The sequence below is a fragment of the Ostrea edulis genome, chromosome 6 (assembly GCF_947568905.1).
Source record: "Ostrea edulis chromosome 6, xbOstEdul1.1, whole genome shotgun sequence".
In the NCBI taxonomy this organism is placed as follows: Eukaryota; Metazoa; Mollusca; class Bivalvia; order Ostreida; family Ostreidae; genus Ostrea; species Ostrea edulis.
In genome coordinates, this window is record NC_079169.1 from 54,931,167 (window position 1) to 54,956,774 (window position 25,608).

The 25,608-nt window shown below is 34.0% G+C and overlaps 1 protein-coding gene across 5 annotated transcripts in view; it reads right to left on the reverse strand.

Annotated features, from left to right (window-relative positions):
- The window catches only part of LOC125683477 (double-stranded RNA-specific editase 1-like), a 42,286-nt gene that overhangs the window by 5,199 nt on the left and 11,479 nt on the right, over positions 1 to 25,608 (reverse strand). For 4 of the 5 annotated variants that reach the window (XM_048924676.2, XM_048924677.2, XM_048924678.2 and 1 more), the window contains one exon: positions 2,039 to 2,788. In XM_048924676.2, the coding sequence (XP_048780633.1) occupies positions 2,039 to 2,788 (750 nt within the window). Of the gene's footprint in view, positions 1 to 2,038; positions 2,789 to 24,940; positions 24,990 to 25,608 lie in introns of those variants that run through there. The other variant, XM_048924679.2, reaches the window with a different exon arrangement.

Sequence of the window (25,608 nt, forward strand, 5' to 3'; positions counted from 1 at the left end):
CAGCATTATCAAATACTTAGTAAGAGTTATCATCCTTGCACAATATTTCAAACCCATAGGACAGTAATCCAAGGGGAGACAATCAATAAGCTTAAGGGCACATTTGAACAAAATTATATTCACTGTACTCTTTTCTTTTCTCAGATAACCATTTTTCATTGCATTTGAATCTCCCTATTAAACAAGACGTCCACAGGCCTTATCGGTCACCTGAACACTAGTGAAAAAGTATCACTACTTCCATGGGCTATGAAATCAAGAAAAAATTTCCTGTTCTGAATATCTAAGCTAAATTCTAATGTTCAGCAACAGTATAAAACAAGATGTGCTCTTAATTAAAACTTCACTACCCTCAAAAGTGCATACACTGATGAAAGGCTTTAAATAATAGGTGTATTAACATTAAAACATCAAAAGATATGACTAATTTGGACTCATCCTAAAGGCAAAACCCTGGGTTATGAAATTCACCATTTTTTGTACATCATTTTCTGCCATTCCTAAGCATGCATTTAGATTTTATACAGTTTCAGCAAACTTGCACATAAATACTATATACTACATTTGGCCCCACCCTGGGGTCAGAACCCTAATTACTCTGGGGATCATCAAGTTTATAATTTTGGTAAAAGACTACCTGCTCTATCCATTTAGTTTCAATTTAGTATCAATAGCACTAAAGAAGATGTTATTTAAGTGTTTTACACATAAACACTATATAACAAGTTTGGCCCCACCCTGGGGTCAGAACCTCTACCCTGGGGATCATGAAATTTTACAATTTTGGTAGAGACCTTCCTGCTCTACATCACTATGCATTTAGTTTCTCTTTCACGTGTGTGGTTCTTGAGAAGAAAATTTTTGAAAATTGGTAAATTTTGGGTAGTTTTTGCCCCGCCCCTAGGGCCCCAGGGGTGCTGGAGTCCTGAAATTTACAATTTATGTCCCCCTTGTCCAAATGATGCTTCATACCAAATTTGAAAGAATTGGAATGGTAGTTATTAAGAAGAAGTTAAAAATGCTCAATTGTTAACACACGACAGATGACAACCATATTACAATAGTAAACTCAGGTGACCTAAAAAGCTACATGTATAATTCAGGCATCAATTCACACAGTCAGGGTTCCAGATTTTAATTTTGGACACGATCTAGACCCTTCTGATATTGGGATGTTTTTAAAAGTATTGTGACACATCCTCTGGTCATTTACATCTTAGAATCTAAACATTTGGCAAATCATTCTGAGATTGATTTACAATTTTACAAACTTTGGACAAATTTGAATGCAAGAACACTTTAAATTTCTTTTTCTGCAATCTCACAATGTCTGAGATTTATCAGCAAGTGACAGTTTTAAAATTTACATAGAATCTATTCATCATTGTCAATATGCAGCATTATTTATCATTGCTATTTAGGAGATCTGTATTGTAATATCAAGAAAACCTGGCAAAATTTATGCCAAATTAAAGTTCTTGTGAATAAAAATCAGCCCAAAATTTTCTACAGACAGATAATGAGATTCCAGTATGTCACCAAATGTTTGCAGCAATACAATAAGGTGATTAGACTATACAATAATCAATAAGTAAAAATAACATCTTCATGAGTAAGGGACTAAGTGTTTCAAAATTCTATATTCTGTGCTTTTAGGAAATTTGACCAAGGTAAACATTAATTTTTTTTTCTTTTGATCTCGGAGAATTGCAGATTTACAGAATTGATAGCCATTGAACATTCAACATCAATGTGGTTTATTATGGATAAGCTATTTATTGTTACTCTCTCTCTCTCTCCCTTCTTTCTCTCATATGATTGTTTCATAATGCTTTTTTGAAGATAAAAGAATCATACTCTAGTACAGGAATTCTGTTTTATGCTCATGAGAACATACACTTCAAAGATCAAGAGATCATAACTGTAATGTCATTAATTAAACTCTGCATCTAGAAAATGTGTTTCAAATGCCTCTGATATTAAGACCTTTCTAAATGTTAATATACGTGACTATTTATCCCCCTGTTGGTACATTTACCTGGATGTGTGGAAAACTCCAGGTTGAACAGTTTAGTGAGAGCCATCTGTGCTGCTCTAGATTTGGCCAGCTTCTTATTGCGACCAGATCCTTCAAATTTCACTCCATCAACAACAACAGACATCACAAAATGCTTAGCATGGCTTTCACCATGTTCTTTAACAAAGTCATACTTAAGTCCTGGCCGTAATTCGTTCAGTATCATTACTGGATTTTTTCCGTCTGGCACCGAGGGAACCACAGATTTCCGACCCTTTGGCAAATTGCTAACTCCATTCTTCTCCTTCATCAGCACCTCACCTGAAGAGCCATTCTCAGATTTTGTTTCAAAGTTGTTAAACAGGACATCATTCGTTGCCTCTGCACTGTCCGAGGTGAAGTCCCCATCGTTAACAACCTGTCTTCCCAGCGCTTTGTGTGCTTCCGATGCATTAGGAAACTGCACAAATGACTTCAAAGCCTGCTCAGCTGCATTTAATCGGGCTGCTTTTTTGGTCTGCCCCTGACCTTCAAACTTTGTACCATTGACCTCCACACTCATGATAAAAGTTGGAGCATGGACCGGTCCCGATTGAGCCACAAATTGGAACTCAAGTCCTGGTTTGATCTCGTTGAGCTGCATCAGGGCGTTCTTAGTGACGGGGGCACTCTGCAATTTTCTTTTCTTGTTCAGGATGATCTGAGTCCCATTTTCTGGGAACCTTCGTTTTCCCAACATGCTGCCTGTTTCCTCCTCTAATCCAGACTCATCTGAAATGACAAGATCACAGTGTCATTGCTTGTCTCAAGCACCTGCTCATCATTCATTATTCATGTATTTGCTTACTTCCCAGTGAATACTTTATTGATACAGAGAGAACTGCCCTGGACAAAACTTTATGAGCCAAAAAATAAAGTGGTAGTTTTTTTTTTATTCATGTATCGCATCTCTCATGTCTTCAGCTGATAAGAATCATACTGAACTGGAGGAGCAGATTTGATAGCATGGAAAATCTTCTGACATAAAATGTGATAAACCAAAATAATAAATGACAGAAAAACCAATAAATTCTATTACAGTACTTTCTACCTAAAGTGCAGAATGATTTTCTTTCTTGTTTTACAAATTAAATAAAATGTGGAATCTTATTTCAGCATAAATACATGCTGTGTTTCATAAACTTCTATTAAAATATCAAGGCATTATGGTTCTAGTATTTGTCAAATCCTTTTTGATGTACCTCACTGTGAAATATTTTAGGCTGATCATCAAGTTAGATGTGATATAGGAAAGTTCTGGCTATACTATAGAGAACTTATACCAATTCACAAACAGTGGCCAACCCAAAATCCTAGACACATAAACAGAAAATAGATCAGGTAGCTGCATGAAACATATTCACTCATCTGAATGAAAACCTGTAATTTCCTGAAATCAGTTGACCCTTAAGCAGTTTGGGAATTCATTTTGCTGATGAAGATGTTGGTTGAAACTTTCCTGGAGAAGCTGTTTTCATACAAATCATCAATTCCTACTCAGTTTTTGTATGTCTCTACACATTTCTCATTTCAACATCACAACAAAGGAAACAAGAAATCAATTTTTGCAAAGTAACAAACGTGACTTTAGATAATTGGGTCCGAAGAAAAAAAATATAGCTTCCCTGATCACAAATGCCACCTTGTAAATGGTTTCATTCCCAATCAATATTACTTATTCATCTTTCACCAAACCCACAAAAAAGACATTGTCAATCATCACTGAATTTACTTGTATTCACCAAATATTTTAAGATACATTAATATCAATGTTACAAAGAAACTCTAATGTCTGGTAAATGCAGAGCCAGCCTTGTGTTTAATTGTGTTAACACCACATTATCACTATCATTAACATAAGCTGCATCCCCCCTTAACTAATGGGCCAGTGTTAGATAAACCTGTCCCTAGATGATAGAGATTTCACACATCACCAGTAACCGTTAAAGATGTGGGATTAAGAACTTGTTTTCTCGTGTAAAGTGTTACTCGACAAGAGTATTAGACACTAGGAACAATCCTTCACTATTCGTCGTCACGGGGATACAAACCAGAACATGCAGATGTAATAAGACATGTTGATTATTATCCCACAAATCATCATCTAATTTCTTTCAGCATGGATTTTATTAAGACTGAAGCTCGCTGGATATCAAAAATAAATGTGTTAACATGACGCCAGGGATTCAGTAATGCACAGTGCAGTTATGTTTTTAAAATTCACAATGGCTAATAATTCTTGAAATTAGTGCAAAATAATTCTTAGTAACACAATAATCTAGAGTTAAATTGCTGGGTTAATGTTAAAGGGGCATTAGCTGTGAAAGTGATGGCAACCATTTTTGAATTATGTATCATCTTGCCTAGCGATGGAGACTAAATGACATCCTTTTGACACATTCTTATGTAATACTGTATCAATGAGATCAACACCTTCATTCTATACTTTCCACAGTTTAACATTTTTAAGGAATTGATTTAATAGGGAATAATTCTAGTATGAAAGTATAACCACTGGTATTCACTTGCTTGAAACAATTCCAAACACTGGAGATGAATATTGGTATTATTTTGTCCAAGAATACCTATTATAGGAACCGTGAGTATGCATGTAAATACATTTTGTGGTATTCATACTATGTTAGTGGAATTCATACTATATGTTAGTGAGATTTATATCATTTTAGTGGGAATTATATCAACTTAGTGGGATTTGTATCATTTTAGTGGGATTTATATTAACTTAGTGGGATTTATATTAACTTAGTGAGATTTATATCATTTTAGGGGGATTTATATTAACTTTAGTGGGATTCATATCACTTTAGTGGGATTTATATTAACTTAGTGGGATTTATATCATTTTAATTAGTGGAATTTATATTAACTTAAATTAGTGGGATTTATATCATTTTAGGGGGATTTATACTAACTTTAGTGGGATTTATATCATTTTTAATTTAGTGAAATTTATATCAACTTAGTGGGATTCATATCATTCTAGTGGGATTCATATTAACTTAGTGGGATTTATATCATTTTAGTGGGATTTATATTAACTTAGTGGGATTTATATCATTTTAGTGGGATTCATATTAACTTAGTGGGATTTAGAAATTACATCATTTTAGTGGGATTTATATTAACTTGGTGGGATTTATTTATATTAACTTAGTGGGATTTATTTATATTAACTTAGTGGGATTTATATCATTTTAGTAGGATTTATATTAATTTAGTGGGATTTATATCATTTTGGTGGGAAATTATATTATGTTTGTGGGATTTAGGTTATTCTAGTGGGATTTACATTATATCCCACCCTTTTTAGACAATATTTTTCTATATATTGAGACATAATAAGGATTAAGCAGCCGGCTGGGCCTACATATAAGCCTCTCTTTAAGCAGGTACTCTACATCGTCATAATGGCTGACGTCCTTTTAAAACATGAATGAAAATATAAATATCAGCAATATTTGTCTATTCATTTCAAATATTATTGCTATAGCTGAGTAGCTCAGTAGGGTTGACTACTGAAATGTAGATCACGGGTTCGAGACCAGCAAGGGTTTTTAATTTTTTTCTGATTGCTTCTACTAAAACTGTATTTATTATTTTTTTACTAAATAAAAGTAAATTTTGAAGTTTTCAATTTCAGAATATTGTTGTACATATCCTCCTCTTTTCATCTATGTCAAATTTCTCTGGTGTAATATATTCCTCTTTGAGGTACAAGGTAATAATAGATAATTTTAATTATAGATAATTAAAATGTCTCAATATACATAAAGTGAAAAGATTATAATCAACAAGAAAAAACACAATAATGACATAGGGAGTTGGAGTAAATTAATACAGAACCTTCCTTCATATAAAAAAGTTAACTAAACTTAAAATATATTATCTTTGTGGGATTCATATCATTTTAGTGGGATTTATATCATTATATTTATATTGTAAATCACATTTTCCTCTATGAACCAACCAATTTCAGCTCAAAAGTGATGTTCATTCCTTAAATAATGGAATTTATATCATTTCTATGGAGATTATATTATATCTATGGAATTTACACCATATTAATGGTGCTAGTATTCATATTTTGGCTCTTTGATTATAAAGTTGTAAGTATACAAAATGGCAACAGCAAAATATTAATCTACACTTAAAATTTAGACACAGCATAGTATTTAACAGCTAGTAATTAACTTTTAGCAATTACACAGCATATAGAGTAATTATTCAGTTGGATATAATGTAAATATTAGGTAAAAGGGTAACATTACAAAAGTTGAAGAAAAGAAATATTCCTTTATTAATGACTTGATCTATACATAACTTCTGCAATGCACAAATATATGTAAAGTTTATTTATTTAGCACTAAATGGCTTTACACATCACAACTCAAAAACACACAATTATTCCTCCATCTTCCCTTCAAGTCTGTCAATCAATTATTTTCGTATTGCTATAAATAAGAAGTAAAAAACCTGACTAATTGTGCAAATATTTCCTTAACGATTAAGACATGCATATCAAAAGAACACTTTCAGAATCTTGCATTAACAATATCCAGCGCACACACGCAGGTAATTTGGTGTATATCAAATAAAAGAGTATAGGTCTACGAGAAGCTTTACACATGTAATATTTGGTCTGAAACAAACAGAAAACTGATAAGAAAAATATTTTACTTAGAGCACAGGGGGAGATCCTGAATCGTGTAGAGGTTGTAAAACTTAATTGTTGCCTTGTACCCTGTAATCTAATTTCCCTTACAATGTGCACATAATGAAAAGTTATGGTCTTCAAGCTTTCATCATTCACCTATAATAGAAAACTACATGTACATGCATAGACAGTCTATATTCTCATCTAATTAACCTGAGTTCAGGACACAAAGATTTCTGCCAAGTCTTTCTTATCAGAACATTTATTTATAAGAACATATAAATGTTATTGAGTCAGTTCCTACCAGCTTCAAAGCTGTTTTCATCACAGTGATATTCCATCATATTTTTTTCAATTTAACATAAAATCTTATTCATTAAAATTTCCTGTATCTGATGTCTGCAAGCCTCAAGACAAGAAAAAAACGTTCTGACCACTTTCAATACAAATTGCTTTTTCGCTAATCCGTACTAAATTAGATTTTACATTCCAGTTCCTGGTAATCTTGGAAATGTCTTCATTATTTACTAAATAATTGATAAAGTAGTCAACTTAACAGGAAATGAGCAAATTTTGTCAATGTGCAGAGGAATCTCCAGACGGCAAGTACATGCGGGGGCCACACCGCGAGCAGCAGGAGAGGCAGAACACTTACAGTATATTGTATGTCTAAATAACCCCATCTTTTCCATCTATTCACGTAATTGGTTTTTCAGAGAATCACCTATTCAATATTAATGATATATTTAAGGCTCAATGCTGTGGACATCATAGAATGCCCACATTTGATTTCCTCTTTCTGCACATGCTCATCACCCATTGGGCAAACTCTTGTTGAGAAAACATCGATGATTAAAATATATATGCATGGATCATTCAATTATCTCCTTTGCAAAATCTCGATGGGAATAGAGTCAATCATAAGTCACTTTTTGTATGTGTATAAGGTGATACTGATACCTGAAATAGATAAATTTTTCACCCAATTTGTTGCCAGTTTAATGTTCGCAATTGTTTTCGATGTCAAAGACACATCATCATGACAATACGGAAGTTCCGAGTTCCCCAAGAGTTATTTCCCTTTGTCGAACTCTTCCGTAAATTATGACGTAAAATATTATGACAGTGGGTACATTAGCTAATTACTATCGTATTATTTCTTAAAAGATGATATCCAGAGTTTCTGAGACCATCCTATCTCAGGGAAAAGGCAACTTTAGTGAGTTTATGAGTATTGGATAACAAAATGGCTCAAACAAATATTGTTAATTGCCATCTTTCTTTGATAAAAGCGTCACTCATGTAGAAGAGGAAACGAATAATGATTCAATAGCCAATTTGATTATCTTATTCAAACAAATTATGCTTGATATGGCCAGAATATGCATACCAGTGATTGATATAAACAAAAGTTACGCTTTTATTACATTAATCGTATGTAATCGTTATGTACAATGCCAGTCTACGATATAATGTACACATTGTGTACCGACCATAAGTCATAAAATGCGAAAGAGTTCAACAAAGGGAAATAACTTTTGGGTAACTCGGAACTTGCGTATTGTCCATGATCTTTTTAACAACTAATACTTCTTTGAGCATACATAAAAATCTGATCACACACATTCGCAACGACATTTCAAAATTCAAATTCACAAATTTGGCATATCTACTGAAGTTTTTTTGGGTGATTTTATTTTAAGTCCCTTCTGAGGGTGTATGATTTAATAGTGCAAATCAGTTTGACTATTTCAAACAAACTCATAAGGGCTCCTGAAACTACTGGACTCTATCCCAACATTAATCTTGAGGAATGATCGAATATTGTTTTGAACCCTGTGGTGAACATTTTGAGTACCAAATTAGGTGTACGCTATAGACTAGGCAGTGTCCAACTCAGTGGTAACTTTGAACTCACCCAGGACTTCAGCTTGCAAAGCAAGTACTCCTACATACTGTATGAGTGAAAATTTTTGCAAGACACAAATTCAGCGATTTTTTTTATAAAAATGGGTATATATATTGAATTGCGTTTTTTTTTCTCCACGGGTCTAAAATTTAGCAATTTGCTGGCTTAAAGGTATGCTCATAATTTTAGTGGAATAAATTCTGCTTATACTGTATCAAAGCAAGTACTCCTACATGTATATATAAGAGCAGACACTAACTCCTATATATTGAAACATAAAACCAATTAAGGAAGCATGACAACTCATGATCCAACAACAGGACCCACACTGAGGATATTGTGCTGACTGTGATGTGAGAGCAGCAAAAAGTGTCATCTGATTTGTCATTCAGGAGAATTTTACTCAAAGGTTAATAGGCACCTCAATATTCCTATTGCAATAATTCTAATGTTACTATTCTATATTAAAGTTACTACCAGAACATGACCTGGCACGTCTCATCAAGGGCTTCCTGTTAAGTGTAGTAGAACTTGGAAAATCCAGTGTCTGAACTGCTGTAAAGAATGCCTAAGTCAAAACCCACACTGTCCATCAGGGAACAAATTGCTGCCATTGGTTATCCCATAAAATCTGACCACTGGGAGGAAATATCAGCTGCCACATGTAGGAAGAGTAATCTCACTATAGAAATTTTACAGGCCAGAAATAAATGAAATGGCTGTCTTGATGGAGATGGGAATTCCTACAAATATTCTGTTCGGGATTGTAATGCTGATCCTAACAAAGACCAGAGTAATTGAACATAAAAATGGAAAATTACAGATTTTGTATCATGGCCCAAACTGGACCAATAAATGGAGTGTAAAAGTGTGGCACTCAATGTCACAAGCCTAGTGTTGATGTGACCTCTGCAATCCCATCAGAATTAGATTTTCTCCCTTTTTCTTAATTATAGCATCATGATTACAGCTTGCATTACCTAAATATGCATTCAGTTTAATTGCTCCCTGTACCTGAGGTCAAAGTGAAGGTCAAATGTGTTACAATGGTCTTGACCTTAAAACATTCCTTACTAAATCAAAAGCTATTGTGTATCACATTCTATTTGCAAGAACATATTATTTACACTGTATGTATAATTTATATTAACAAAAATATGACTCACACGAATACACTCACAAATAAAAGACGAGTGTTGTGTGTGTAATGAGAGAATTATGAAGATGTACTCTCTGATAAAGAGCTCTGGTTGTGAGTGTAATGAGAGCATTATGAAGATGTACTCTCTGATAAAGAGCTCTGGTTGTGAGTGTAATGAGAGCAATATGAAGGTGTACTCTCTGATAAAGAGCTCTGGTTGTGAGTGTAATGAGAGCAATATGAAGGTGTACTCTCTGATAAAGAGCTCAGGTTGTGTGTGTAATGAGAGCATTATGAAGATGTACTCTCTGATAAAGAGCTCTGGTTGTGAGTGTAATGAGAGCAATATGAAGGTGTACTCTCTGATAAAGAGCTCAGGTTGTGTGTGTAATGAGAGCATTATGAAGATGTACTCTCTGATAAAGAGCTCTGGTTGTGTGTGTAATGAGAGCAATATGAAGGTGTACTCTCTAATAAAGAGCTCTGGTTGTGTGTATAACGAGAGCAATATGAATTAAGGTGTACTCTCTGATAAAGAGCTCCAGTTCTGTGTGTAATAGCATTATACATATTGTTGATCTTTCACCAGGTTAAACAATGACAGGTGCTAATGGACATGTCTGTATACGTCCTGGACAATATCAACCCGACATAATCTGCATTCTGCGTCCATGCAGTCTCACTTTTTGGAATTCTGCATATCTGTACACATTCCACGGTAAAGTGATCAAGGTCGGTTTTGTGTATGTGGTTCTCTTTCTTTAATTTGAATGCTTCACAACAATTTGCAATTTGTCAAATTTAAAAACGCAGTGGACTAAAATTAGAATAATTCTTAAAAAAGAAAAATGATAAAATGTTGCACACACTTTAGGTACTTTCTGTGCATTATTGAGAGTGATCTGCCCTTGGATACTAGTTGCATAATACATTTAAGCCTATAGTATGATATCCTTTGTTCTCCTTTTGTGACCCCACCCCCTTCCATTTTGACCTTGGGGTGAGTTGATGGGAACTATATAGTTTATTTTATGAAAAAAATGTGGATCAGTAGTGATATTCAATTACCAAGTTTTGTCACAGTTCATGATGACCTTTCCATGAAGACCTTATGAGTAAACAATTCAGGATGTTTCGCACTTTGAGATATAGAAAAATTCTTCACAGAAATAGCTATAAAAAAAACCCAAATCTTAATCAATTTATGTGTGTTGATTCAGTCTGCAAGAAGCAAAATGTAATTCACACTACAGTAATTTAATATCATGTGTAACATGCAAGTTGATTGGTAATGAACACCATTCATTATATTCAATAACTTGCTACATAAATCATTGTGACTTAATCATTATAATGCTTAACACTTTTGTTTTAATTCATCCCAAAACATAATTAAAACCATTATAATCTGTCAAATGATAATTTGATTTAAGAAGAATATATAAATAAAATGTTAGCATGGCAGTGTTATAATATTTAAGTTGTTGCAGATAAGTTGTTTATAATGCATAATCTGCAACAAGTTATATGTATACACACCAATAACATGGCATTGCTATTTTAAATTCATTCACTTGCTACAAGTTAAATAAACACAATATATGTACATTAAGTCTTCAAATTAAATTGTCACACTTACTCAATGAAAGGACTCCTTGAAATAACAATGAAGAAAAATTCACAATGAGCAGCACCCTGTGCACATGTTTGAATGATTGCAATGTAAATGTAACAACAGCAACTGTACAGCTGACAAAGCATGAATTTATCTCAAGAAAACCCCCCCAAAATGCTATGGCAGTCCAACGGTTTACAAAGAACTGAACAAATATGGACAGATAAAAGGTAAAAAAGAAAAAACGGCAGCCCAAATTTCTTGATAAGACACATTGTTAGAGTCAATATTGACTCGCCTTGTCCGATTACTGTAGGATTGGAGCTCAATTGTGTCAGCTTCCACTGACAAATGGGTTTTTAAAACCTGTCAATAGTTGCTTTAGCCAATGGTGCTAGGACAAGTGGTTTACAAAGACCAGCTGTGCTCTCCCCTGTCTTCTGACAACAGCAAAGAGGTCCATTATAATTTGCAATATACATCAAAATTATTGCATCTATCCACCAAACACTTCATGTGTAGGGTTCAACAATGGGACGGTGGCCCAATACAATGTACGGTACATCCCAGTCCAGCTAATCAGAAGTCTATACCACAGCAGAGATATACCCAGACTCAGAAGAACAAAGGGATCTTTTAAATTCAGGATTATGTTAAAATGTAGCTGGTCTCGATTTTATATTTGTCTATTAAATTAAGTTGTAATATCTCAATGCGTTGCATATGAAGTCATAATTTTTCTACCCTGATTTACCAGCAAATATTATTCACTATCTAAAACATTTCACTACAGCAGTTCAGTGAACTTTAACAATGTGCATACCTATAATATTGCACGCATTCATATCAGTGCCAATTATGCTTAAGTTTCTAAAGTTGAGGAGAAAATCATAAATTTAAAATTTTCAACATGGAACAACTGAAGTATGTTTTAGCTATAATATAATAAAGGAGTTATTTTAAAATTATTAAATTGATCTTCTATTGGTGAATATTGAAACTTGTTGGGTAGAAAAATTCACTAACTAGTTCATGAATTTCAACATCCAACTTGTGCCAATATTCACTAATCTAATCAAATAACCCCAATACCTTTCTGCACCACAGGACACATTTACATTAGATGAGAGAAATACTGCAAAATTTCATATCAAGCTACCTACAATGCATACATGAAATCCGGCCATATCCGTACTCCACATGACCTATTGACAGTAAAAAAAAATCCATATCCAACATCCACATGACCTATTGACAGTACAAAAAATTTGATATCCGTACTTAACATGACCTATACAGACAGTACAAAAAATCCCAATCTGTACTCCACATGACCTAGCTATTGACAGTACAAAAAATTCTATATTCGTACTCCACATGACCTATTTACAGTACAAAATATTCTATATCCTGACAGTATAAAAAAAATCTAAATCCATATTCCACATGACCTACTGACAGTATAAAAAATCTATATCAATACTCCACATGACGTTTATGGTACACAGTATATAACATCCATATATGCACTCAATCTGACCTACTGACAGTATAAGATTGATTGATTGATTGATTGTTTAACGTCCTTCTCGAGAAATTGGATCATTTCACTCATATGGAGATGTCAACCCATATCCATTCTCCATATGACCTATATATGTACCGTATATACTCGCCTATAAGTCGGTCCGCCTATAAGTCGGTTGTATTTTTTAAGGTTATTTTGTAGGAATTTGTCATTGACCCGCTTATAAGTCGGTACAAATTTTTGTCAGAATAGGTTGACAATTTCAAGTCAATGCTCTAGTGTTTTTACCTATGTTTCAAAAAATATTTTGAGAAATTAATAATTATGAGGTGTTCAATATCCAAGCCATATCCGTTTGGGGTTTAAACGCATCCCTTGATCTATTATGGACCATGATCCCTTGTTTATATAAGCAATTATGGTCTCCTAATGACCAGTACCTGACACCGTGTTTACTTAGTGGCACGCGCCTCGTGAAAACTGTTATTGTGGGATTCCGGTATAATTCCTTGTATCAGCAATAGAGTTTTTAAGAGTCAAGAATGATGATCTAAATTATCTGTTAACAATATTCGATCTCTTATGAAATATATTTCAGCCGGTATACATATGAATATTTCAATATTAAATCGGGTTCGTAATTCAATTTTACCGATAAACGATAGATTAGTTGAATTGAAAGTATTAGTTACCGGTATGTAAATAATTTTAAACTAGATAAAAATATAAAAATACTTGTACTTTATACATGATTTTAAAATACATAAACAATACAATATGTCTAAATATTTGTGAACAATAATCATTTGTGTGGTAGTCCATGATACTCATCAGAGTTGTTTAAAAAACACTACATTACGCCACCCAGAAAAATACCAATCTTCTTAGGACGCGCCTATAAGTCGGACATAGAGTTTTGGACCAAAAATTGACTCCCAAAAAAAACGACTTATAGGCGAGTATATACGGTACTGACAGTATACATATCTCTCCACATGACCTACTTACAGATTAAAGTAATCCACATTCATTTACTGATCTGCTGTTTAATATACTGCTATACATGGACATCAGTACACATGGATCTCATTATCACTAATAGATCATGCTGATATATATCAATATCGATATGCATGTATTGTACAATTATTGACTTCTGATAAAGTTGAAACCTAGCTCAGATTTGACTGTCTTTTCAGGAGGTTGATACCTCAATTTATTGACCCCTGGAAAGCAAAAATTCAAAAAGTTAATGTATGAACAGTCAAAATAATTATCTCTTTGATGGGATTGATATATGAAGGTGTCAACCAATATCAAGTCAACGATTGTTTTATCGAATCATTTGCTATTACAGTAAAATTATGTTTTTTCTTTATCAAAAGAAGTGAGAATGCTATTTTCTCATGCATGCCAGACAGATGATGTCATAATGAGAAGCAGACAATTAGACAGATGATGTCATAATGAGAAGCAGACAATTAGAATGACATCACAATAGCAAACAGATGAACAACAGTGAAAATGTCAATTAAGGTTACCAAATAATTCCACACAAGTGCTTGATGTATCTTGTTTCAGACAATCAGGAGAGGAAAAATTTCAGTCATTCAATTAATTTAATTAATACATTCTGTTAATGTACCAAATATGGACTTCAATACTAACTCATGTATGTATCTGTTGATACATCACTATATACATGTAGATCTTTTTGTTCATTGCTATATTTGTCTACATCTCATTCATGTACAAATACGATTGGTTGATTTACCTATCGGATAGTAGGCTATATCAACTGAACTGGTCAAGAGAGCCAATTAGTGGCTAACAAACCAAATGAAATTTCACAGAAAAAAACAGCTAAATCATCTGAATTCTCATCCAAAACACTTCCGACAAATCAATCAAGAGATGAAGATTTCTTGGCTTTCAACTGGAGGATACACTTGAGACAAGCACGAAAACAGAATATTTCTCCATCTTGTAAAGCATTAAGTGAGTCACTCACGGGGAGGAATCTATATAACTATATATGTATATCATTGAAGACCTGGGGACTGGCATTAATAATTCAATTTAATAAAGGCCCTGGTGTTGATTTATGGAGTTAATAGACCCTTCTTCCTGGACCCCAAGGAAATTATAAGGTGCCATGCGAAATCCATTTACTGGGTGTAATTTGCTTGGAGTTTAAGCCTGAAACATAGCACCTTACCCCAATTATTTCTAACTATATGGTGAAAATGCAAGACAATTAATGACAAAGTTATTGTCTTTTCATTCATGTAGCAAATGAAAGCAAAATCAAAATACTTCTGTTATTTCAGCAGATTTTGATCAATTTCACACTAGAGCAATATTTCTCTCTATTGCTGTAGTTTCAGACAATAAAGTGTAGATATCATACTGTTTAAGTATTAATTGACTATAATCCCTGACTATGTCATTCTTCATCGATACCACTCCTCACTAAATATTGGACTGAGTACCACTCCTCACTAAATATTGGACAGAGTACCACTCCTCACTAAATATTGGACCAAGTATTAACTCTCCTCACTAAATATAAAAACAGGTCAGCTAACAAAGGAGCACAATTTGTGCCCATGGGAATTCCGACAGACTGTTGGAAGAACAGATCACCAAAGACTACAAAGATATTGTCAATTAGGAACTCCAGCATCTTTTAATATCAACTTCAGAATACCTGTGCATAGAATCAGAGTGGTGTTTAAATATCAAACTGAATACCACACCTCAATAAATATTGGACAGAGAACCACTCCTCACCAAATATTGGACTGAGAGCCACTTCTCAATAAATATTGGACAGAGTACCACTCCTCACTAAATAATGGGCCGAGTACCACTCCTCACTTAATATTGGACCAAGTACCACTCCTCACCAAATATTGGGCCGAGTACCACTCCTCACTAAATATTGGACTGAGTAAGACTCTTCATTAGATATTGGACGGAGTACCACTTTTCAATGAATATTGGACTAAGTACCACTTCTCAATGAATATTGGACCAAGTACCACTTCTCAATACTAACAATTGTCCCACACAGTCCTATTATACCAAATTGGAAAATCAGCAACATTTCATTAAATATCAAAAGTTCAATACAGTAAGAATACAACTGAACAGACCTGTAGTTTCTTGGGTAAAGGAACCCCTGCATGCACTGCAAACTTTTTAAAATTGTAGACAAATGTTTATGTAAGTATTTCATCAACTCAAGAAAAGATTTCCGATTCTCTAAGGCTTGACTAAACATTTCATGGACAGATTACGAATCAGCAGTATCAGTTATTATTGACACATCACACAACATTTTTTTGGATTGGAAGCAATTGTGATTAAAGATATCAGTGTTGGAATATTTTTGCAAATGAGACAGACAGTACGCACCAGATAACAGCTAGAACCTGGTGTGCCAGCCTCTTCTCTTTTACTGATTCACAAAATTCAACTCTCAGTGGGGAAATCAATTTTTTTTGTTGAAAATTTGCTTTTTCCAAGTGGAGATTTTAACAAGGGGAGGGAGAAAAACAAAACATCAAACAGCGGGCGGCAAATCTGAATAATTTATAAATCAGGAACTACAGTAGAGCGCAAGGTTCAGACTGCTTAGCCCACTGTCATATCTCTAGTGATCCAATTAGAGTATACTTTTGTCTGATGAAAGATGATTCTATTTGAACCCCCACCAGCTGTGAAAAATAAGCAGTGTTTCTCTCTCAAATAAACTTCTACCCACCGATATCCTGCCAAGTTTTATACAACAGTCTACCACATCTGATCCATTGAACATTTGATTAACAAAAGTTAATTACGTACATTAAATCTTTGGCATCAATTAAGGGATGATAATAAAATACAGAAGAATATCGTGAGAAAACCCCACAAAGATTGAGATCAATATTTATTTTCCTATCTATTTTTTTTATCGGAGATGCACCTTAAAGTGACAATTTGGATTATGGGGATGTTTTCCTTGACAATGCAGACAAAATGGTTGTAAGTGCCCTGTAAAAGTAGAACTTGGGGATGATAGCAGCAGATCTATATAGATTTTATACCTAAAAGAATTATCGACAATGTGTACAGGTTTATTCATATTCAAAATCCATAATGTAAGAGGATAATCAATTACGTAATAACATGAACAGGTTTCAGACTAAATTTCACCACGCAATGAGCATTAATTGAAAAGTTGGAATTGAAAGAGAGCATTCCGGCTGATATATGATGCATGTATAATTACAGAATAAATCTTCTGATCCTAAAATATAAATAATAAAAGATAGTGACTAAAAATACAAACATAAGTTGAACTACAAAAATTCGCTAGTTTTACAATTGACTTTCAAATTTCGTTGATTATGAGACTAAATTTCCTAATTCTAATAATATCTTCACTGTGTAATCTTCAGCTCGCATTCAATCTTAATACATGTATGTACACATATGTACCTTGAGAGAAATCATTAAGGGATATAGGGCACATCAGTTTTGTTAAAATACTATGTACAAATCAAAATTTCAAATATCACCTATGTAATAATTATCTTAACAGGGAGGGAAGTCAATTTTTGGCCACATGAAGAAATATCAACAGGAGAAAAATGCTGCCATATTTCATTACTTCAAAAGAATCAAATTGAAGAGATTCAACTCTAAAGAACAAAAGGAAAACCTTTATAGTTATACAAAAAAAAGTCAAAGAATAAAAAAAAAATCCAATATTACAGCTTTGAAACATTTACCAAGTTATAAAAAATTGTTGAAAAAAAGACCTACCTCACATTTAGACAGTGGTGGAGATAACATTCATTACAAACTGCTACAAAGTCCAATTATAAAAGACAGGGGCTCATTTCAGATCAAAACAAAGGAATCTACCACTGATCAGCCACTGTGCGTCTGCTCTCATCCATAGCAGACAGGTTATCGACTACAGAAACCATAAAGCTGATATTTAAAACTCCCTAAACCAGTCTAATCTGTACAGGGTGGACCGGTGGGTTCTGTTCATAAACTACAGGTATAAGAAGCTTACTCTGCAAACTAATTCAAGACCTTTGGGGTCGGCATCTCAGGATGTTTTATTTCTATAGAATGTGTTTGTAAAGTGCAGGAATGATGAATTACACCATAGTCTATTCAAAAATTTTAAATAATCAAGACTTGGAGGAAAAAATATACGAGGACTTTAGAAAAACCTTAAAAACTAGAAATTTCAGTGCATGAACATGTGATATGAAAAAGAAGCTAGATTACATAGTTCTGATTATTGATATAGAGAGTTTTAGACAGCTGTGGGGGATTAAAGCTAACTTGTGTATTTATTAATAGATACATTTGCCCACATTTTGAGAAAGATACTGTACTATACGGACATTATTACTTATACGGACATTATTACTCATTTTTGAAAACTTTAATGAAGTAATTAAATCAAATAATCCCTCAAAGGTTGAATTCTTTACTGGTGGATAGTATCCTTTTAATAATATTAAATTCTTTATTGATTGGTACTTAAAAAGAAATTCACACCATTGGGACCTTGATACAAAGCATACTTAAAACCCCTTACATAACTGGATTACATGTAATAACCATTTAATTATCAACATATTTAGTTCTTTCTACTGCAGACGTGAACTTGAACTTGAATGCAACCTTGGAAAGATATTTACTAACATCCTGAATAATGTACAGTTCACAGGCCAGACTTTCCACTGAGGCCATTCATTACACACCTTGTTACTACTGTATGTTGAATATATTTCTGAATCAAAAATTAAATCAGTAACTCATGCCATTGAGGACCATTTGCAAATGCAAACACACATCTTTTTACCTGTCCTGCTAATTTTCAGAAGAAGAAAAAATCCAAAATGAAACACAAAAACGTTTGTCTATTTGGTAAAATACATTTTTAAAAACCGTTAGATGAGCTTATTCTTATTCATAACATCTCTTTTTGTTTTTTGATGTAGAAAATTGAAATCAGGTGTAGCTGACACATTATCTTTAAATTTACAAGTCTTTGCCTGTCATATGATTTTCTGCATGTACCATATCACATTATATGCAATAATTTTTATAATGTATATTTCCAACAAAAAAGAGTATGGATAATTGTGTGTGATGGGTGGTGAAAGTAAAAATTTTAAAACTCCACTGTAACAATTCTTTATGTTTAATTACATCTTTAAGTTCAATGGCAAATGCAAATTTTATAAAAAAAACAACCAAAAAAAGCCAGATAATATATGGAACCTGTACATAGAGGAAAGGACACCCACGGTAAACACCATTCGCTGGTCAATCATCTGGAAAATACACTGTTAAATGCAGCATCTGAATCATACACAGCTGAGTGATTAAGGATGGATTCTTGTCATCATTTAGACAAATCAGAAAATATGCACCACATGGCCTTGTAATTTTTTCAGTTTTGAAAATAAGTCTGTCATTGATCCCCGTAAGTTACTCTCAGACTGCTTACAGTTGTAACAATACTGAGTCTGGGGAACTACGCCACTATATATTTCATGGAATTGGTGGCATTATAAGTGAAATATAACTTTATTCCCTCATGTGAAAATATTATATGTAAAAAATTTTGTTCCTAGTACATGTAGAACAAAACTTTTGAAACTATGAGAATAAATCTTACATATTATGTAACCGGATATTGAAAAATGCATGCTATTTGCACTAGCTATACCTTTGGAGCCATTTTATCAAGCCCCTCTCCTATTCATTTTTTAAGGAATGAAATGAAGAAATCTTTTTTCTTTTTCTAAATGATCCAATATTTTTACTTTATGTCATTATGTATCATTGAGTGATGGTATTGATCATTGCATTACATAAAATCCCTTCAGGCCTCAAAACTGTTTCCTCATATATATACATTGTATGTACTTTTGATTTTTACAAAATCCTGAAATCAATAGGGATCATTCTCATTCCATGGAAGAGGGAGAAGAGGTATGATAAATATTAAACACAAGAAGCAATTAATAAAGATATGTATGCAACAGTGCAGGCAAAAAATAAACAAGAGGCCCACAGACCTTATAGGTCACCTGAGTACTAGTCAAAAGTATCACTAGCCCAAAGAGCTACAAATTTTTTAATAATTTCCCTGTTCTGCATATTTAAGCTAAATTCTAGTATTCAGCAGCAATATAAAACAAGATGTGTTCTTTTAAAAACACGAATGGTATCAGAATGGGCACCACACTGATGAATGACAATATAATAAAGACAGTCAACCTGCTCCTTCTAAATATCTATTCAGTTTTGATTTAGTATCAATGTTTCAATTTAGTATCATTATAGCATTAAAGAAGATCTTATTTAGATATTTTACACATATGCACTGTATGCCAAGTTTAGCCACACCTGGATTCAGAACCTCTAACTCAGGGATCATGAAATTTACAATTTTGGTACAGGCCTTCCTGCTCTATATGGTATGTATTTAATTCCCCCCCCCCCCCCCCCCCCCCCCCATATGTCTCATTGTAGAGAAGATTTTTGAAAATTTATGAATATTTGGCCATTTTTGCCCCACCCCTAAGGCCCCGGGGGTGTAGGAGTCTTGAAATTTGCAATTCATGTCTCCCTTATCCCAAAGATGCTTCATATAAAATTTGAAAAGAATACTTCAATATTTTATATTTACATTTGCCAATGCACTTCCTTATATGACAGTACTAATGAAATTGATGTTCAATTTCATGCGACATGAATTTGGTCATGTGATCAGTTTGTTCTTGCGTATGAATACAATCACTGCTTCAAATGTCAGTTCCTGTATTTTCACCTGGCTTCTTGCTTATGCAATGCAGTGGGGGATTTAGACCCCCCCCCCCCCCCTCGCCACAAATTTATATAATAGACATATTGTAAAATTCCAGATTGGCACCCAAAATGGCTAAGCATTTTGGCTAATACTTGACTTTCACACACACCCTTTCGTAAATCCTGGATCCGCCACTGCAATGACATCATAACAGAAATAAACGCAGCAGGATATTTATACAATTTATTTTGTAAACAAACAAGAATTTCATCAATTTATAAAAGAGAAACATTAAACATATATCGTTCTGTTGTTTCATTTTATACAGTTTTAAATACCGTCTGCAACTTCTGCATGGCGAATTTATAAAATAAAGTTCTATGATACTGTAAGCGAAAACATGTAGGCAGAGCTATAAGCCTACATGTATTTACTTCATGATGATAAGTTAACCTGTTGTTTCCTGGCAACTTCCATCACGGCTATGACTCGGCATGATTATAAGCGAGGCTGGTTTCGAGGCTCGAAAAATTTACATGTTCATGTCAGGGTACCGGTGCGAGTCTTCATTAAAATCCTACAACAAAAATCTCTCAAGTGAACAAAAACTCTGTCAGTTCGTTTTTATTTTATTTTACACACACTGAAGGTAAATAAAAGATGCAACCTACCTGCACTTGGTCTAAATCTGTCCTACTGTCTTGAATCGTCTCCTACATGGCTACAACCGCGAGTCCTAATGATGAACATACCGTTGTTTCTTTCCAAAAACCTGACTAAGAGCTTAACGCTAACTTGACCCATCATATCCACCATCAATTCTCTCAGATCCTTTGAATTTCTGTCGAAATCTGTGATCAACAATTGCATTTTCAACTTAATATGCAAGACCGACGCCAGTTTCTCCATCGCTGATCGCGACCAAATCACACCACGGATGTGTTTACTCCGCTCTTCTTGTCGTCATTTCAGTTAATTTTACGCTCTAAATTACCTTTATTTTTACACATGTTTCGTCTTTTTTTAACATTTGCAATTAAATATCTATATTTTATATTCTCTTTGATATTGTTCCTAATTTCTTATTCGCTAAAACTCATACGAACTACATTTTGTGTTCTACGATCGTTATTTTGGTCATCTGCTACATAATCATGGAAGCTCGGTAAGAACACAAATCAAAATAGAAAATATAAATATAAGAAATAAAATATCATTTTTGAATGTTATTGGGATATGACATGAAGTTGGTACGTGATCAAATCTACTATAACGCTCTTCAGGCGTTATAGGATATCACGTGACCAACTTCATGTCATATCCCAACAACATTAAAAAATGAATTTTTTAAAATGATATCTTATTTCTTAAATGGCAATACTTCTCATTACCAGCTCGTTAGAGTTATCGCGCTTTGATGACTCTTGTGCGTCATTGGTAAGAAAATGCACAAGTCTCGCAAGCAAGTGCGAGATTACTGGGACATACACAAAACGTTCATATAATTTAATTTGAAGAGTTCCACTAATGGAAATGATGAGTAAAAATTTGTTCAACTGTTCACACATGACGGCATACACAGATTATTAGCAATAGATCACCTGAGTGACTCAGCTAGGTTACCTAAAAAGATAATAAAAATGCAAAGACAATTTCTGTGGCCATTTTTAAGTTGAAATTCCCAAGTGATTGTCAAAATCAAAGTGTTCTAACTACATGTAGATCTACACTGTATATATATCATTTCCCAAATTGCAAATATTTATGATACGGAAATCTATTGCAACTTCTGAAGCTTAGAAATACCATAAAACTTAAACACAAAAACAGGGATTCCCAAATCACTGGGCTAGATATCAATTCATGTACATAATGATTTTATGATATTCAAATATGGTTAGGTTTTTTCTTCAGAAAAAGATGAAAAACTTTAAACCTGATCTTCGTCCCCAGCTGTCATGGTTTGAAGATGCTTGAATGGAAGCTTTCATACTAGTTCCAGTTGAGAAGATTTTTTAAAGACCAAACCCTATTTTCACTATTATTAGCTTGGGACATGGCTCTTCCTTGAACAATCTTAATCCCCTAACCCAAAGTTAACTTCCAATGAAATTTGTTTGAAATTGATCCTGTGTTTTGTAGAAAAAGTAAAACAAGAGACCCATAGGCCACATTGCTCAACTGAGTCACCTTGGCCCATATCTAAAGATTTTCCCTATTATATTATATTTGCATGTAAAACTTTGATCCCCTATTATGGCCTCAACCTACCACTGGGGGTTATGGTTTTTACAAACTTTAATCTGCACTATGTCAGCAAGCTTTCATACAAATTTCAGCTCTTCTGGCCCAGTGGTTCTTGAGAAGATTTTGAAATGACCCCACCATATTTTTGTATTTTTATGATAATTTCCCCTTTGAAGGGGATATGGCCCTTCATTTGAACCAACTTGAAAGCCATTCGCCCAAGTATACTTTTTGTCAAGTTTGGTTGAAATTGGCACTGTGGTTCTGGAGAAGAAGTCAAAATGTAAAAATTTCACAGACAGACAAGTGATCAGAAAAGCTTGAGCTTTCAGCACAGGTGAGCTAAAAATTGTGAATTGTTAACAATGGACATACAGACAACAGATTAAGTCCATTGCTCATGTAAGCTGTAAAGTTTGGAACAGAGAGAGAGATAGAAAGAGAGAGAGACAGAGCATATATCCCCCACTGGATTCAGCAATAAGGCACTAAATTTTTAATATCTTTGATTCTCAAGAACATAAAAAAGAAGAAAATAAAGTAAGTGATAAGTCCATAGGAGAATGGTGATCCATTTTAAACAGTAGTCATCTGCAGAGTGTGATCCTCAGCTGCCTGGGTGTTACTGTAGGAGTTATAAATGAATATAAATGATTTAATGCCCTGTTCTGCCATCTCACTCTCATTATTGAGTTCTTCTAGCAAATCAACACTCATCCATCACAGAGGGAATGAATCCATCAGGTAAAGCTAGCTGTGGAACAAGTAGGGGGTTAGCAAAAACAGGGAGGGAAATTTCACATAGTATTCACATAGGGATTGCTCTAGACAAGTAGTGGTCACCTTCATCGGCAGGGTGAATTAATCAATCACAGCAGAGGATATGTAGCCCTGCAAACTCATGAAATCCTCCATCTGATTGGAAGTGTGTCAAGTTAAGGTTTTGATGAATGTCAAGTAATTCAATTTTTAAGATATCCTAGCAGAAGCATTTTATTAAAGAGCACATTCATCATAAAACAGAACATGTATTGTAAAGGTTGAAAAAAAGACCCACTTCAGTTTATAATAGGCTATTTCTGATAATAAAACCACCAAAATAGCTGAGAGTATCTTGGAGGCGATTCTCAGAGTAAGGAAGCAGAAATCAATGCTGCAATCTTTGTCATAAATACCAGCCCTCTTCTGTGATCTGAGAGTTTGTCACATCACATATATAATTAGACTGTCAACAGAAAATAAACAACTCAGACCAGGGGCAAAAGCCCAACCTATAACTCTATCATAGAATCCTGTAAATCATCTAACCTCAGAGCAGAACATTTCATGTGAACTGTCATAAAGGCAAATACTTAACACACCATAAAATCATAAATACAGAACCCACAGCTTTATTGGCTCTGTTGCTGAACCCCTGGTTTTATCACAGAACCCACAACTCTATCACAGAACCCATGGCTCTATCACAGAACCCACAACTCTATCACAGAACCCATGGCTCCATCACAGAACCCACAACTCTATCACAGAACCTATGGCTCTGTTGCTGAACCCCAGATTTTATCACAGAACCTTTTGTTTCTTAAAATAAACCCCTGGCTTTATAATTGAACCCAAGGCTCTATTACAAACCACCTGGCTCTATCACCAATTAAAACCAAATTCTCATCGAAGCCCTGGCCTTATCACACAACCTCATAGCTCTTTAAAGTTGAACCCCTGGCTCTATCATTGAACCCCTGACTCTTAACACAGAACCCGCAACTCTTATCATTGAACCCCTGACTCTAACACAGAACCCGCAACTCTTATCATTGAACCCCTGACTCTAACACAGAACCCACAACTCTTATCATTGAACCCCTGACTCTAACACAGAACCCACAACTCTTATCATTGAACTCCTGAATCTAACACAGAACCCACAACTCTTACCATTGATCCCAAGCCCAGTACTGTGGAGAAGCATCAATTCAAAGTTCAAGATACAGGATCATCAATAAAGAGCAAGGAGTGACTGATATAATTCCATTCTGAGTCCATCTATAAACAAACTTTAATTAGTGGACAGTTGAATTGTTATAAATGAATCATTCAATATCACTGGATTAACTTCAGAGGAAGGACCATCCATGAAGAGCAAGGTTTTATCTGTTACAATAATCGTCCACCAAGCTTCATCAATAATGATCTTAACTGTAAAATAATTCTACACCCTCTGACACTAAAGCTTATGCCGATCACTTTATCCCAGTGTGATTTATAACATTTTAAGCCTTTCCTGCAAGGTCTATTTTTTTTCTAAATAAAGAATATATAATCATGAAATACCCAATGCTTCCATCATTCCTATATCTCCTTAATACCCACAAGCAAGTCAATTATTCTTACATCTCCTTAATACCTACAACTAAGTTGTTTATTCTTTAAACATTATGTTAAAGGGATAGTAAGGGTTATTCTTTTGTTCATCATTTTTTAAAGAATTAAAAAGAGCCCAAATGACTCGTACAAGTCATTTTCTGTTTCTAATAACAATTTTAAGCATTTATCGACATTTACTTCCAAGTTTAAAACTTTGAATTATTTCCCTTGAATTTTTG